Raw genomic sequence first — 16,079 nt, 5'->3', positions numbered from 1 at the left:
GCCCCTGAATACTCCTTTCTTAATGCAGGAACATAGGAATCGCTGGACCGACATGGTGGCACAGTGGTTAGCACCACTGCCTCACAGCACCAGGGACCCAGGTTCAATTCCGGCCTTGCGTCACTATTTGTGTGGAATTGCACGTTCTCCCCGTGTCTGCGTGGGTTTCCTCTGGGTGCTCCGGTTTCCTCCCACAGTCCAAAGATGTGAAGGTTAGGTGGATTAGCCATGGTAAATGCGCGGGGTTACAGGGATACAGCGGTAGGGGGTGGGACTGGGAAACATGATCATTTGGAGAGTCAGTGCAGACTCGATGGGCCGAATGGCCCTGTAGGGATTATGTGACAAATGCAAGACTCGGTCAGTACTGCACTGACTTCAACGCACATAACTAGGGCTGGAGATATGAATTATCTTCATACCAATTCTCAGTTGGTTGAAATCACTACTTACATTCAGCTGCAGTAAACCATCATAAAAAGTTTGCCACTTAAAAATGAAATTTTGTATGACAGACTTTACTGAAACGACATATTGTTCAGAATAATTGTGCAGTTTTTAAAAAGAAAAAAAAATAAGTACACCAATGTCAGCCGATAACTTTAAGACCAAAATCACATTTTCCTTGCATATTTTCCAACATTTATGTACATTAAGCACAGCTCTGTAGAGGAGCGTCTGTAACATCAGGTCAAGTGTGGCACCTGCTTAATGCCCATAGCATTTGGCATTATGACAAGTGTGTTAGCGTTCCAATTTTAATTATTTACTGATTAAACACAGCCTTAAAATGATACAACTGTTTCTTTTGTAGTTCCATTCCATTTTGTAATTAGCTTGTTACATAGTTTGTCTCCCAGTCTTACCCTGATAAGATCACATTTGAAATAATTAACAAATACAAAAACATACCTGTTAATATAAAAATAATCAGTGTCACTGAGAAAGGAGGACACTTGGTTCGAGCTGGTGTAAAACAGCAGATGGCCCTTGAGTGAAGGTCAATGCACCAATTTAATGATTGGCTGTACCAGATTTTAACATTGGTCATTAAAAAGGAGGGAGGAAAATGTGGACCATCACATGGCAAAGTACTTCCGTCCTCCGCAAGAAGGACAGTATCGAAACGTGCAATGAAGGGACAAAATTCATGTTTACAATGGGGTGCCAATAACAAGAGAAAGAAGTTGGTGAAGGTGCAGGTGGTGGCGTTAGTTACTACATTAAATACCAAAGTTAAAACGGTTAAATGTGGTGGATGCTGGGACAGTGAGTAAATTTGAGGAGTTGGACAGATTTTTAATTGGAAATGGGTTGAAGGGTTATGGGGAGAAGGCAGGAAAATGGGGATGAGGAGCATATCAGCCCTGATCGAATGGCGGAACGGACTCTGCTCCTATATCTTATGAACTGATAATAACATTTTGAAATCCTTGAAGTTCATTTACAGTATTACTGTTCGCTTAACTAAATAGAGTTTAGTCGGTCACCTAGGTACAAATCTCTAAGTCGACAGTGCTAGGTCATATCGTGTTCATGGGAACAGTTAAGTACAATAGCATCCACTAAGACAAGCACATCTTGGAGTGCCTGGAGTAAAAATATATTTTGCTTCCAAGGGGTTGCCTGCTTTCTCGTCTGCCTGCAATCTTTGGAATAAGTCCTGCAGCTGTGTCATCAGAGGCAATATCACGTGATCAAATCAGCAAACTCTAACCCGGAAGAAATGGTCTTTTTTTGATCTAAGATGCTTTTTGAACTTGGAACAGCATTTTGTCCAAAGTTAAGGAGAAATCCATACTTAATTTGGCTGGATTCCTGGCAGCAAGCCAACACCAAAACAAAATATAAAATGCACCCTGAAAACACTCGGAGTAAGAAAAGGGAACCATTCTAATGGCCAGTTCTGTCAATATGCAGTAAGTAATAACTCGTGGTACATAGTTAAAGGAATTGTCACCTTGCATACAAATAGGAATTGTGAAATATCATGTTAATTACATTTCAATATCAAAATGAATATTCCACCCTTAAAACACCAGCTGGTGTCCATTCTCAGCTCAGCTGTTTGCTTTTATTTTTCACCAGCTAAATAACTTTATCCCATTAGAAATCTGATAAGTCACAAATAGTGCAAGCATTAATCTTTGTAACAGAACTCTGCACAGAGTGCTTTTACAGTGATTTTCATTCTTTTCTCACAATCACAAGACGCCTACAGGTCCAGTGTGAAGAGAGAACATGTAGTCTAGCCATTCCATGTGTATTTGTGTGTGTGTGTGTGCTTTACCATGACACCATAGCTACTCAGGGTCAGATTAATTAAGCTCACCAGCAGCTGCAGTGCAACGTGAGAAGCACATTGCCACATTTCCCACCAGTTCTGCCCAATTACCTGCAGCATTCTAGCACTGGACAACTGACATCCAGCACACTGCTCACAAGACTACATTCCCTCTAGTCTCCCGATGAATTTTAAAACAAAATTCTCAATCCTTTGAAAGCATTGAAGAACCCTGCACCTGCTGCAGTCAGCAATGACAAGTCCCACTGAGGGGCTTGTCCGTCAGATCTCTGCAGATGCTGTTCCACTTTATATCAGAATCGCATCCAAAGATGGAAATGAGATGACAATCTCATGCTCAGACCCCGAAAGTAATTTCTATTTCTAAAAGACGTGGCTTGACAGACCTACAACAGTTAAGCGTGTATCCTGGCTTGTCTCCAGTGTAAGCAGCTGCAGCTAAACATTGTGGTCAATGACAACAAAGAACGAGGTTCCCACATTTCTACCCCCAGCAGAATAGAAGAGTGGGGACAATTTACAGCTACAGTTCCATGGTTGCCTGGTATTTTTTTAAAGTTTCCAACTACTGAGAAAGGGGAGGAAAGTGAGAAATGGGGCTGAGCACAGTGTGTTGGATTTAATACTCGCCTTTCACCTCAGAGACCTGGGGTCAAACCCATCTCAGCCTGGCAGGAGGAAAGTCTCCTCTTTTAACTAACCGAGACTAGCGGGCGTTTCAGCACAAATTATCAACCCACTCAGTGGCTGCCTTGGTAAATAGAAAAAGTGCGTGATTTTCTTCTGAGGGTCAGAATGTCTAGTGAGAGCTTGCATCTTGTAGAGTTAGACATGGCCGAGGAACACTTGATTCTGACATGAGTGCTCAAATACAAAATGGTTCATCCTACAGAAGTGGCAGGTCATTACAATGTTACACCAACTTGATAATTTTATTAAATTAAAATTAAAATTCTGTGGAGAATAAAAGGAAACTTTTTTAATGTATAATGTACACATTTTTCCCAGTGCAAATTATTCCTCAATGAACTTTCAGGAATTATAGTCAACAATTAGCCTTTAAATGTGATTACCAGATATCAGAGCTGGAGCTCACTGCTATCTGACAATGACTACTCAAACTCAGAGCCAAAGCTTAAGTCATCCTCACACCAAATAAAGATCACAGTGTTACAATTATCTGAAAACACAAACTGGAACCATTTCAAGGCTACAATATAATCTTGGAGTTGTGATGATAGCTGTATCCACTGTGCTATGTAAAACACGGACTGAATAACCTCTTTGTAACAATTACGGACCAAAACTATAAAATTATACATTATTAAGAATCATGCATCTAATTACATGTATTCTCTTAAATCATAATGGCTTTTAATATGCACCTACTGATCTCACTGCTTAATGATCTAAACACCACTTTGAATTTATGTTCACAACTTCTCTAAGCAAAACTAAAGGTAGCTACAGAATCTCATCCAAGGATTCAGACTGAAATATAATCTCTGCTAGAATGTTAGCATCCATCATAACCACAGTGTATACCTACTTCTGCCCTTAATCACAAACTCTCCTTTCCTTGAGCTCTATATATAAACCGAAAATTTGCCCTCACAGTTTGCAGTGCCAGACAAGGCCATCAGTTCCCTTCCTGTCTTGTAACACAAATTATAACCAATTATTTCCCAATAATTACTCAATTAGGATTATGCCAATTACACAAATTTGTTAATTAAAATTTGTAATCCATTAATTTACTGTGAATGTGTACACACACAAACACTTTCAAGTACTGAATAGAAATGCTTTAAGGGCCATCCCATGAAAGAAGATGTTTTCTACGACTGCATGTTAATTGATGTCAGCAAGTTCGAATTATCAGTGACTTACATCAATGGTTGAACAAGATGAGAACCATGCATTGGCATTATAGAGTAAGCTTACAACCTGCCCAAAGTCAATTCATTTTTGCCAGTTTTTAATGTATCGCATTCCAATCACGAGCACGATTTTTCAGAAATGGTAATTTCCAATATTTAATGGCAAACAGTCATTGCTTAAACTTCCTAAGGGACCATCATCTACAGTACCTACTACACCTTATGGGTTGTAACATTTAGATCAATAGTTTGACATTATAAGCCTCAAAACACACTCAATATTACATATATACAGAAAACCATGACCTGGTATACACAAAAATCAAAATGTGTGGTATTCTATACCATTGCATAGAGTCAATAATTTTAAAAACACTTTTAGGGAACTCATTAATGTGTGCACCTACTACTGATTTATGTGGCTAAATTTCTATTTCTCTTGAAACTATTATAAATAAAGTCTATAATGTAACACATTACTGTGGGTGGCACGGTGGCTAGCACTGCTGCCTCACAGCACCAAGGACCTGAGTTCAATGATGGCCTCAGGTGACTGCCTGTTTGGAGTTTGCACTTTCTCCCTGTGTCTGCATGGGTTTCCTCCAGGTGCTCCAGTTTCCTCCCACACTCCAAAGATGTTCAGTTTAGCTGGATTAGCCATTCTAAATTGTCTCTTAGTGTCCCATGATGTGTAGGTTAGAGGGGTAAACATTGGGGTACAGGGATAGAGCAGGGGGGGGCCTGGGTAAGATGCTCTGTCAGAGAGTTGGTGCAGACTCAATGGGCCGAATGGTCACGTCCTGCAGGGTAGGGATTCAATGATTGTGTGATACTGCTAGTTAATGGCTTCCTCAGTAGCTATCTTAAAAATGAAAGTTTACAACAGCTGTTTTCACTCCTTCAAAACGGAAGTCCAAGTTCGTGGGCTATTATGTTGCAAATAATATAAAAGGCAGTGTTCAATTCCTCCTTAACTCACTCATACAAGCTTGAGATACAGATTCAATAAGACCCATTAAAATTGGGCTTTGTGCAGTAGTATTGATTTTGCTTTGTCGTACCACCCTCCTGAAAGTGCGGCTTTTTAGTTTGAAATTCAAATGTACACAGTGGTATTCTCACCTCCGTCTTTGAAGTATAAGATTTACCAACTTCAAATTGTGCCAACTGACCACTCAAATTTATCTCACCCTTATTCATTAGCCTATTAGTCCCTGAGTCAGATTATGTGCTTATAAAACCGCATAATTAAAATTTAGGCAGGTTCACTATTAGGATACAGTTTTTTCCTAATTAATAGTTTTAATAAAAGTTCCAAGGTATTGGAAAGTTAGGCAGATTATTGGATATTCACTTTACTCATCAACTGACAGTTCTAACCTTTGTTCTTATGGCATTAGTTCATTGGCTTTTTAAGGAACATTTGCAAAGTCCGGTAACTGAATAATCAAAGAATCCTTTCTGTGTTTTTGGTCACGGTGGGGGCAGGGAGAGTAGAGGAAAAGGGAAACAAGACAGACCGGAAAAATATCCCATTTTCATGAAAAACATTTAGCCCAAGTCAATGCATTTTAAAATGTTATTAGTTAAGGCTTTAGAAGTTAGCACTTACTTTGTGGCACGACTGAAAAAACAAGAGAGAACTTTGATTTACAGAAATTCACAATACAAGGCAACAGGAAATGGTGGTCTGAGAAGCAATAAATGCTAATTTATTTAAAATTCACGCTAAAATGGCGAACTGAGTGAAAACAATTGCACAGCAGACTGAATGTGGTGAAGCTGCTTTCAGTGATGTGGTTTAAACCGTGTAATTTGCTCCTCACATGAGCTGCTGCTGAGGTCACTTATCGATTCAAGTTAAAATAAAACTGTATCTACACGGTGTGTAACATAAACCCCAAGCTAATAAAACAAAACACACATAATGGTGAACCCACCCACCCCAACTTCAACCGGTGTGCAAAATTATGAGAGACATAGACAGGGTACAGGAAGAAGCTTCTCCTCTTAGTAAGGGAGGGGGGGGTCAATAACCAGGGGCATAGATTTAAGGTAAGGGGCAGGAGATTTAGAGGGAATTTGAGAAAAACCTTTTCACCCAGAGGGTGATGGGAATCTGGAACTCGCTGCCGAAAGAGGTGGTAGAGACGGGAACCCTCACAACATTTAACAAGCACATAGATGAGCATTTGAAACACCGTGGCATACAAGGTTACGGATCAAGTGCTGGAAGATGGGATTAGAACAAATAGGTGCTCGATGACTGGCACAGACAAGATTTGCAGTAAAACTCTTTCTCTATGATGCTGAGGAATACTTTTCATTGAACCAAAGTTCAAATTTTTAAAATCACACTCGCAAACAGCAACACATCTTCTCAAGCAAGCCTGTTTCTTACTGCATATGACCTCCCCCCCCACTCTCCCGTACTCACAGACTGTCCCTAACCATGATCATTTACCCCCCCTCCCAATCTCTCGCCCCAACATCTATCACTTCTCCAGACTACACTGTACACAACCTCATTTCACGATCTCTCCCCTATGTAATAGAAACTTATCTACTCCTGGGCTATATCTTCCTCTGAAGTGCCCTCATCCAACAGGGAGGCAAATCTGCCCTGGCTTCCAGCGTGGATCTTTTAGATTTTCCAACCAGAACTTCTCACCCCAGCTTAGAAATCCCAATAAATGTCAGGGTCATGATATCAGTTACGACAATTTTAATATCTAAATAGCCAAGTTCTAGTTTGTTTATTCTGCGGTAGTGTTTGTGATACTACAAAAGTAGAATGTTGAAAGAAATGGAATGGAATACACTGATGTTACTTCAAAAGTGCTTCATTTACTCAATTCATAGTTAACACCTTGAATAGCAAAGAGAACAGTCAACATAAAATCCTGAGTAAAATTGTTGTAAGTGGTAATTTATTCCAATATCAAATCACAGCAAGATCCTGAACCCAAGTTATTAGAAATTCCTTTTTTCATGCATACTATAACAAATAAACTATAAATCACACATTACTCAGAACTTTACCTTGTCATATTCATTTGCTATAGTTTGATTCTGAAAATTACCAAGATATGCTTCCAGTAACATTTGACTAATTATTAGTGGTTGCAAATGCCTCCATAGCCACTACATCATAATTTTCACTGCGTTTTTGCCCCTTCTGTACTCCAACTCATTGCACTAAAGCTTTGTCCTTTATTTCTCACATACAAAAATCCTTTGTTCATAAAAAAAGTAACTTCTTAAATCTATCTACACCAGTCACATGACCAGCAGCTGCCCTGTAAGAATCCTCAGTGTGAGCAGCTGGCAAGTTACGATATGGCAAGAGATCCCCTCCCGATCCTGATTTGGACTGTAGTTTAACACTTAAATAGGCTGCACCAGCAAGAATCTTTTGTGATTTAGAAAAGTTGGCAACCCTTTTAGCTAATTATCGAGTCGGCTGGCAGTAGCATGAATAGCCTCAGTAAGATGAGATTTGTACACATCAGAAAGCTCTGTAAATGCTTTTGTTTTTCTTTAACCACCTTTTCAAATCCCACTGGCCAAATTTCAATAGGATGTTTGGAACGTCTTTATATGCTCCATGTTCTGTTCCGGTCGTAATACAGAGTTGTTGGGGAAACACCACTCTTTCCCCAATGCAAAGAGCATTGATATCTGGGCCTTCAGCAGCTTTTTAAGCAGTCATTCTTTGCATCTTTTAAAATGCTCATTTTCTGCAACACGGTACTTGTAATTTGGCTCTGCTGTATGATTGGAAAGATGAATCCGAAGAATTTAAAATGTAAAGGGCATTAATTAATTCACTGCAGTTTCAGCAAATTATTTGGAAAAAGTGAAATCAATCTTGCTGCAATCCTCAGAGTTCAGCATTGCACATAGCATGTCATTTGCATAAGCAGAAAGGAGATACGTTAATAAAGGATTTGGTTATGCACAAACATAGCATGATTGTAATTTTCTGCTTCAGAACACAAGGAAATTACCAGAGAGCAGCAACTTTAGTTAAAAGTAATCCATAATTTTCAAATTCAAAATGGAATATTTTTGAAATATACGAAGGATTATGTGGTTGTCTGAAAAATAATGTTTAAAATCATCAGCTACACATTTCCAATAAGTGATAATTTGACAGGATGATTCAAAGATTTAAAGCTAATATTTTGCAGAGAATCTGGATGCCTGGATAACATACAAATGCAGTAAGTTACCTTCCAATACAATTCCCTTTCTTTCAGTCCAGTACTTTGCTCAGTTAGATCATTCAATGCTACAGACTGCAAAGCAATCTTACCTACTGTTCCACATACTAATTTCAAATCAAAACTACACCTTTAGGCTGCATTTCCAAACAGAAGATAGAATGGGATCAAAGCGTTCTGTACTTTGTTGTAAATAAATTACACAGGCTCAGAATTTCCAGTAATTTCATTGCAGTGTTAATGTAAGCCTACTTGTGACACTAATAAATAAACAAAAAAAAAAATTCAAGCGTGTGTATCCAATATTGTCAAATTCTGGATTTTACTTTTAAAATAAAACTTTATTGTTTCAGCAAATCAAACAAGTTATCTTGACCAAATTATATTAAAATAAAAATTATTGATTTGATTTGTCACATGTATTAGCATACAGTGAAAAGTATTGTTTCTTGCGCACTATACAGAGAAAGCATACCGTACATAGAGAAGGAAAGGAGAGAGTGCAGAATGTAGTATTACAGTTATAGCTAGGGTATAGAGAAAGATCAACTTAATGTGAGGTAGGTTCATTCAAAAGTCTGATGGCAGCAGGGAAGAAGCTGTTCTTGAGTCGGTTGGTTAAGGTTATTGACAAATTCTTCAGGTTACGTTTATATTTCGCAGGTTCTTTTATTCTATTTTTTTTTAATGCATCAGAGGATGTACTCTGGTTAGGGGCAATATCTGTATGTTTAAGGATGACCTGGAAACTGATGAATATCTATCAACCTGCAGTCATAAACTGAAATGTGTATCATATCGCTCTCCTCGCCAACACATTATGCCTACCATCTTCATATTTAAATATGTAAACACATCTTTTAAAAATGGTATTAATGTAAATGGAGAATTAATTAACATTTATTAAAAAGAAAAACTTGCATTTATATTGCACTTCTCAAGACTACCGAATGTCTCAAAGGGCTTTGTTTGCCAGTACTTTTGAAATGTAGTCACCATTGTAATGTAGGAACACGGCAGTCAATATACACACAGCAAACTCCCACAAACAGCAATGTGATAATGACCAAGTAATGCTCTTAATTCTTTCATGGGATGTGGGCATCACTGGTTAGGCGTGAGTTGTTGCCTTGGTCATTTATTAAATATCACCACTAATATTAACCAACAGATGTGTATCAAATAAATAGCCATGGAGGTAAATTATTCCCATTGAAAATCTCTTTACAAGTTCTGAATGGGATCTCAGTGCTGACACTATCCACTTAAATACTTATATTAAGCGGCTCAGTAAAGGCAGGCATGGATGTGCACCTTTGCATCCTGGAACCACTAATTCGATGGAACAGGAAGCATTCCCACCAGGATTGTTATCCACAATCTTTCATTTTTGCACTAATTGCAACAAATGGGAAGATGGAGTTCTATGACAATACTAAAACTGGAGTTGGTATTCACAAACCTTGGCATGATGTCATTCCTCCCGCTGTGACAATTGTGAAATTAGAAATATTTCAGTTGCTTTGTTACATCTTGTGATATAAGCCCAAAGTCTCTTGTATAATGCACATTCATTAGAATAAGTCAATGTTTTATACTTAACTATGGAAATATATGTGCAAGGTGAAATGTCTCAGAAATATATATCTATTTGAATGATTAGGTCACAGATAACCAAAACATCTGCATGGCCATTGTATTGTACCAAATGAACCACTGTAATAACTGCAGCATTTCTACACTGAATATTAGCTCTCGCAGACTATCAGAAATATTTTGTGATTTGGCTTTTCTACACAGGATATTTGCATTGTAACATCCAACATGGGGAAGAAGGTCACTAGCAAGATGCACCATAAAGCAAGAGGCATTGGAATCCTTCATACGCCAATTATATGAAGAATTTATCAAATTGGTTTTGTGACACCGTTAAACAATCAAACATTCTATTTCAGGATCCCGCAATGGAAATGCTCAGACACGCTTATTTATACCGCAATGAAAGTCTAACCAATACCAGAGAAAGAAAGACTTAAGTGTCAGTATACTACAAAATGAAGCAAGAGGTGGGACACTGAATTCCTCTATTTATATAAAAATCTGTAACCAAGGCAGAACGTCACCTTTCCCAGCATTGGAAGATATTTACCAGGAAATAATAGTGAAAAGCAAATACTAAAACCATTGCTTCTGTCCTGAATCGCGAAGCAGGTACCTGGGTCCAAAGCACACACACAGCTGCTGGCTGCATTATTCAATGGGGAATAAACTGGGATTCAGACTGGTACAAACAATGTTGCACGTGTTGTCCAGGCTGCTTGTGGCCGGTACACTGTGTCTCCCTGCCTGGGTACACAGCATGTGTGGTTCCTCCAGGCTGGGAGGAAACCACAGATATCTAGCCTGAAGGGGGATGCCAGGAGAAAGCTCAGGAGATGGTGGTCATATGCAAACATTCCGGGTAATCACAAGGGTGCATTCATTTGGTCCAAGTGATGGCAGGTATGGAACGGCCCGGACTAGTCAAGGGCGCTGCGTTATTTTCACGTTGCAATTCATGCATCAAATTCGCATAAGCTTGACGGCTTTCTGTGTCGCAAAATCCCCAAAATCCCAGACTGAAGCTCAGGCTCCAGCTGTCAAAGTGGTTCTGTTTTGGATTGGGCGAAGCTAGAATTGACTCCAGCCTGTCCTTTCGCATCCCTCACACAACGCAAGCAGAAATAAAACATAAGAAAGGGTTTATCCCACAATCACTATAAACCAGGTGCAGCCAAATGTTAACCCAGTTAATATTGCTGCGAAATATTCCCCTCCAGCTGTCCCAGCCAGATCAGGGAATCCATTCATCTCATTGGACGCAGACCGGCTCTCTAAAGCAGCTTACTCACTCAGAAGCAATAACCTTTTACTCTCTCTCCCTGTCATCATGCCACCGATTTTTAATTTAGCCCGGTTCCGCCACAGTTACATCGCAAAGCTGAGTGGATGACAGAATTATAGAGTGCTCGCAGTCCCGGCTCCTGCCAAACCTCAGAACCAGCAACCCCCTGGCCATCTCATTCACCATCATTTCCAGCAGACCAAATCAGATCGGTCTCAGCAATCCCAGTCCAGGGCAAAAGTTGTTTTCTCTCTCTCACACACACACACACATAGCCAACGCAATCAAATCCTATCACAGCTGATAAGAACCTCATAGCATTGCAATTTCTGTGGATTATATATCTATATATTTATGTCAATCTATAAAAGCACAGTTTTTAAAAAATCTCCCTCCCTTCCCTTTAATCTTCTGTATTTCGGAGAGGGGAAGATATCCACAAAATCCCAACTAATCAGTTCCGCGGTTCATTCGCAAATGAGGAGGGGGAAAAGAGACCGACACCGAAAATACTGTTCAAAATCTGCACACAGCGCAACCGGAAAATACTAGGAAACTGAGTGGAGGCGATACAATTAAATACAGGCTGCACTATTCCGGAACAACACCCTCAAAATGTCCTCTGTAAATGCATTTGCAGCACCGTCTGATGGTTTGAGGGGAATCTCCCTCAGTGTCCGCCTTGTACCTACCTGGGTAGAAATCTTTGGATTTGGACAGTTTGATGGTAGCGCCGGTCTCTTTCTGCAGCTGGACAATGGTCTGTCCTCCTTTTCCAATAATAGATCCGGCAGCATAGCTAGGTATAAGGACTTTTAAAAAATATTGGCCGTCTTCTGCAAGAGGAGAACGAATAGATTATTGCAGGCACGGACACAAGGCAGAAAGATAAATTCTCCCCCCCCCCCCCATTCCCCCAACCCCCCTCCCCCTCAAATCACTTGTACAAAAAAAAGATTCGGAAACATAATCCTAAATCTCTCCACTTGATCATTTTTGTAGAGCGAAGCTTTGGCTTCCTAGGCAAAAAACAAAGATCTATTTTTGCTCTATGCGGTACATTGTCAAATTTGGATAAATTATTGGCCATTATAAAAAAAGAAAGGGTAACTGTACGCCAAACGCCGGAAAAAAATAAATGTCATTTTGCCATGCAGAGGGAGAAAGGATGCCTCTGCGTACCCATGTTTAGAAGGATTTTGAATAATGTATCAGAAGATGATGACAGCCGTGGTTTCCATGGCGATGGTGAATTTGTAATTGACCTATAAAAACCGCGCAGTTTGCGTGGAGCGCAGTCAAATATCTCCACATACCGCACTGTGTCAATAAATAAACGCAGCTTAACCGAGAACAGCTCCCTGGCAGCTCTGACCAGCGCTTTCCCCTGTTTATTTACTCTGAGAGACAGAATCCCAATATAATTAGCGACTACACGCGAATGAATCAGTCAGCCCTTTCTGTGCAAGGGGGGCAATCACACCCCCCTCCCCTCTCTCTCTCTCTGCTCAACTTGCTGTTCTACCTCTGATCTCCACACTGACTTGTCACAGTACAGCACTGAGTGGGACAAATCCCAACTCCAACACTGATCACTCGAAGCTCATTAATTAAAGGGTGACTCTGGCCAAGGCAGTGTCAGCTCGCATCCTGACCACAGGCAGGTAACAAAGCAGTGGCTGTCAGTGACAAAATCTGAGCAAGGTGGAGAGGGGGGGGTGGATAGGGAGGGGGAGAGGGAGGGGGAGAGGGAGGGGGAGAGGGAGGGGGAGAAAGGGAGGGAGATAGGGGGAGGGGGAGAGAGAGAGAAAGAGAGGGGGGGAGAGGGGGGGAGAGGGGGGGGGAAATGGGGGGAGAGGGGGAGGGAAATAGGGGGAGGGAGATGAGGGAGGGAGATGAGGGAGGGAAATAGGGGGAGGGAGATAGGGGAGGGAGATAGGGGAGGGAGATAGGGGGAGGGAGATAGGGGGAGGGAGATAGGGGGAGGGAGATAGGGGAGGGAGATAGGGGAGGGAGATAGGGGGAGGGAGGGAGAGAGGGAGAGGGGGAGAGAGAGAGAAAGGGAGAGGGGGAGAGAGAGAGAAAGAGAGGGGGAGAGAGAGAGAGACAGAGGGAAAGAGAGGGGGAGAGGGAGAAAGAGAGGAGCGGGGGAGAGAGGAGGAAAGAGAGGGAAAAGACAGCATCCGCAGCCGGAGGCACCAAGCAGGTCAAAGCTGGTGTCGATCAGGACATTTCCCCCCTCTCTCCGGCAGCCCAGTAATGAGCAGCTTCGCTGAGTTAACACATGTACAAGCTCCCACTCACTACAAAAGACCAGCAGCCACACAGCCCCTCTCCCTCTCTCCCTGGGATTTAAATGCTCCAAGTCAGCACTGTCCAAACTACAACTCTGCTCACTTCCAAGCTGGCCAATCATTCCAAACATTCAGATATTAAAGACAAGACCAGTTAGTGCTCAGAGCATCAGCAACATGAGCAATCTTGCAGACACAGCCAGGCGCCATGTTTCCAGGGGTTAGCTATCTGTGGCAGTGCTGCAGCTACTACCCACCGCCAGTGTTGCTCCTCTTGGTGTTGCCCGCTTCAGGGGGAGCTTCCAGCGGCCGCTTCCTGGAGTCGGGGGGGTCCAGCTCAATGGGGAGCCCGCTGTGGGTCCCGTTCTGTTGGATCGCTGCTGCCGCCATCATGATGAGGATGGAGATGAGGAGAATGAGGATGTTTCAGGGCTGCGAAGATGCGCTGATAGGATTCAGAGAGAGAGAGAGAGGGGGGGGGGGAGGCTGCAATGTGTCACTGACTCTGTGGAGAGGGGGATGGATGAAGAAAGGGGAGGAGGGAGGGAGGGATGGTGACAGACACACACACAGAGTGAGAGGCAGCGCCGGAACTCCCGCTCCTACTCCCGCTCCGCCGCTGCTCTCATTGTGAGTCTGAGGGGGGGGAGGGAAGGGGGGAAAGGGGCAGATTTTGGGGGGGAGGGGGGTCAGGGGTCACTCAGCCCCTCCCCCTCTCTCACACACAGCCCAAACCCGCCCCCAGACTCCTGATTGACAGCCTCTCAGCCAATACAAACACCCCTAGCCCCTCCAGAGCCCCGCCCCTCCTCCGCCCAGCCTCCAATCAGCCGTGGCCTGGTGAGGGACATCCGCCAATGGTGGGGGAGGCTGGCCAATGCCCCTAGTGGCAGCAGAGTGAGAGTGGCCCCCGGAGTGAGTGAGAGCTTCACTCCAGCAGCCTCCCTCCCTCTGCTCCAGCTGGGGGCTAGTCTGGCCCCAGGACTGCCTGTGCCCGGAGTGGCCGGCACTGGGAAGCGGCCTGTTCCCAGCTCTCTCTCTCTTCAGTCTCTCACAATCAGAAGCTGCTCCCTCTCGGCCCATTCTCTCTCCAGCTGCATTTGCCCATTCGCAGCAACAAGTCACATTCCCACATTTGAAAATGAAAAGAATGTTCACCTTTGTTACATTCCTGATTTGGAACCTCTCCTGCACCGGGTTCAGAGTCCCGCATCCTCTAACGTTGCTTCAAGAAGGATAGATGTTGCAGTTATTTTACAGAAAGAAAGTAGCGATTGTTAAAGCCATAGATTTGCTCTCGGGATGTTTTATTGGGAGCTCCATAAACATCAAAACAGTTTTAATTTTTAACAAAGTGATGTACGGAAAGAAAGATATTTTAAGTCGATGATTTATAAATAAAGTTGCTAAATATACTTTGCTAAGTTAAACACCGAATTCATAAACACACTGAGGCGTTCACTTTCTGATTTACGTAAGAAATACCAGCAAAATTCAATCATATTTGGATGAAATATTTCAACTGAGCGTCTTCCAGAATAATTCAATGCATTAACCCCCTGTTTCCCATGTGTTTTTTGCTAGCCGCTCTCATTGCTATGTGTTGCTGTCAGCGACACCCTGCATTCTGCAAAATATCAGCCACTTTCCAGTGTTTTTCCACCCAAGTTGGCAAAAACCTGTACAAGTATCTGCTGTCACAGATGTACTTGTGGAATAATAAAGATGCAGGTCTTTGACGCGGGTTGTAATTTGATTTCCGTGTGTAGTCCTGGCTGCTATGGCTCTCTTTCACGCACAATTGCAAACGATGCCAGATTGGAGCACAGAGACGCAGAACAATGTGGAGAAGACGTAATAAGCGAGAGGTGAACGCTTTCAGCTGTCTCCCCACACTCCATTCGCCCTCAACATCTAACGGTTGTTGTTGTCATTAGGGCTTTGAAGTGAGATGACTTGTTGTGTAACATGACTGGAATATCAACACATCGCAGCAATCTACCCCAGCTGAATTGTATCGAACTCCACGCTACCCTGTTCACCTATTGCAGCTTCGCTGAATTAGATTTTCTCACCAGCAAGGATAATTTGTTATATTCTACATAAATAATGGCGTATTAGCCATGAATGCCAAGACAGAGCAAGCGAATGATCGCCTCAATGTCCTGAGTGCTAAGATGTCTAATTCTCTACAAGAAGCAGGGACATGTAGTGGCGGCATTTGAAAAGAAACTTGCCTATCACCAAAGGGTTCTGACCCCAGCGCAGAGCCCAGTAATCCAGTGCACCGTTTCGTTAACTCCTTCAGCACGTTACCCACGCCAGGACCGTCACAATTTCAGGTGTCCTGGGAACACACGGAAAATTAATCTTTCAGAAAGTGTGATCGAGGGAAGGGAATCCTTTGATGTGATTGGTTGTTATCCGATGAGATCTGACAGGTGGGTTGTTTATTGGTGCAGAGTTCACACAGCTGAATCTCACAAATTT

General features: G+C 42.2%; 1 protein-coding gene across 1 annotated transcript in view; it reads right to left on the bottom strand.

The window, feature by feature from the left end:
- LOC144506912 (RNA-binding protein Nova-1) overlaps positions 1-14,216 on the bottom strand; it is a 267,644-nt gene extending 253,428 nt beyond the window's left edge. The window contains exons 1-2 of the mRNA XM_078233273.1: positions 13,847-14,216; positions 11,988-12,131 (exon numbers count right to left, since the gene is read on the bottom strand). Of these exons, the coding sequence (XP_078089399.1) occupies positions 11,988-12,131; positions 13,847-13,982 (280 nt within the window). The 5' untranslated portion in view covers positions 13,983-14,216. The remainder of the gene's footprint in view (positions 1-11,987; positions 12,132-13,846) is intronic.
- Between the last annotated feature and the right edge of the window lie 1,863 nt (positions 14,217-16,079).

Source organism: Mustelus asterias, chromosome 18 (genome assembly GCF_964213995.1).
Source record: "Mustelus asterias chromosome 18, sMusAst1.hap1.1, whole genome shotgun sequence".
In the NCBI taxonomy this organism is placed as follows: Eukaryota; Metazoa; Chordata; class Chondrichthyes; order Carcharhiniformes; family Triakidae; genus Mustelus; species Mustelus asterias.
Note: the sequence above shows the minus strand (reverse complement) of the source record. Positions and strands in the feature narration are given on the sequence as shown.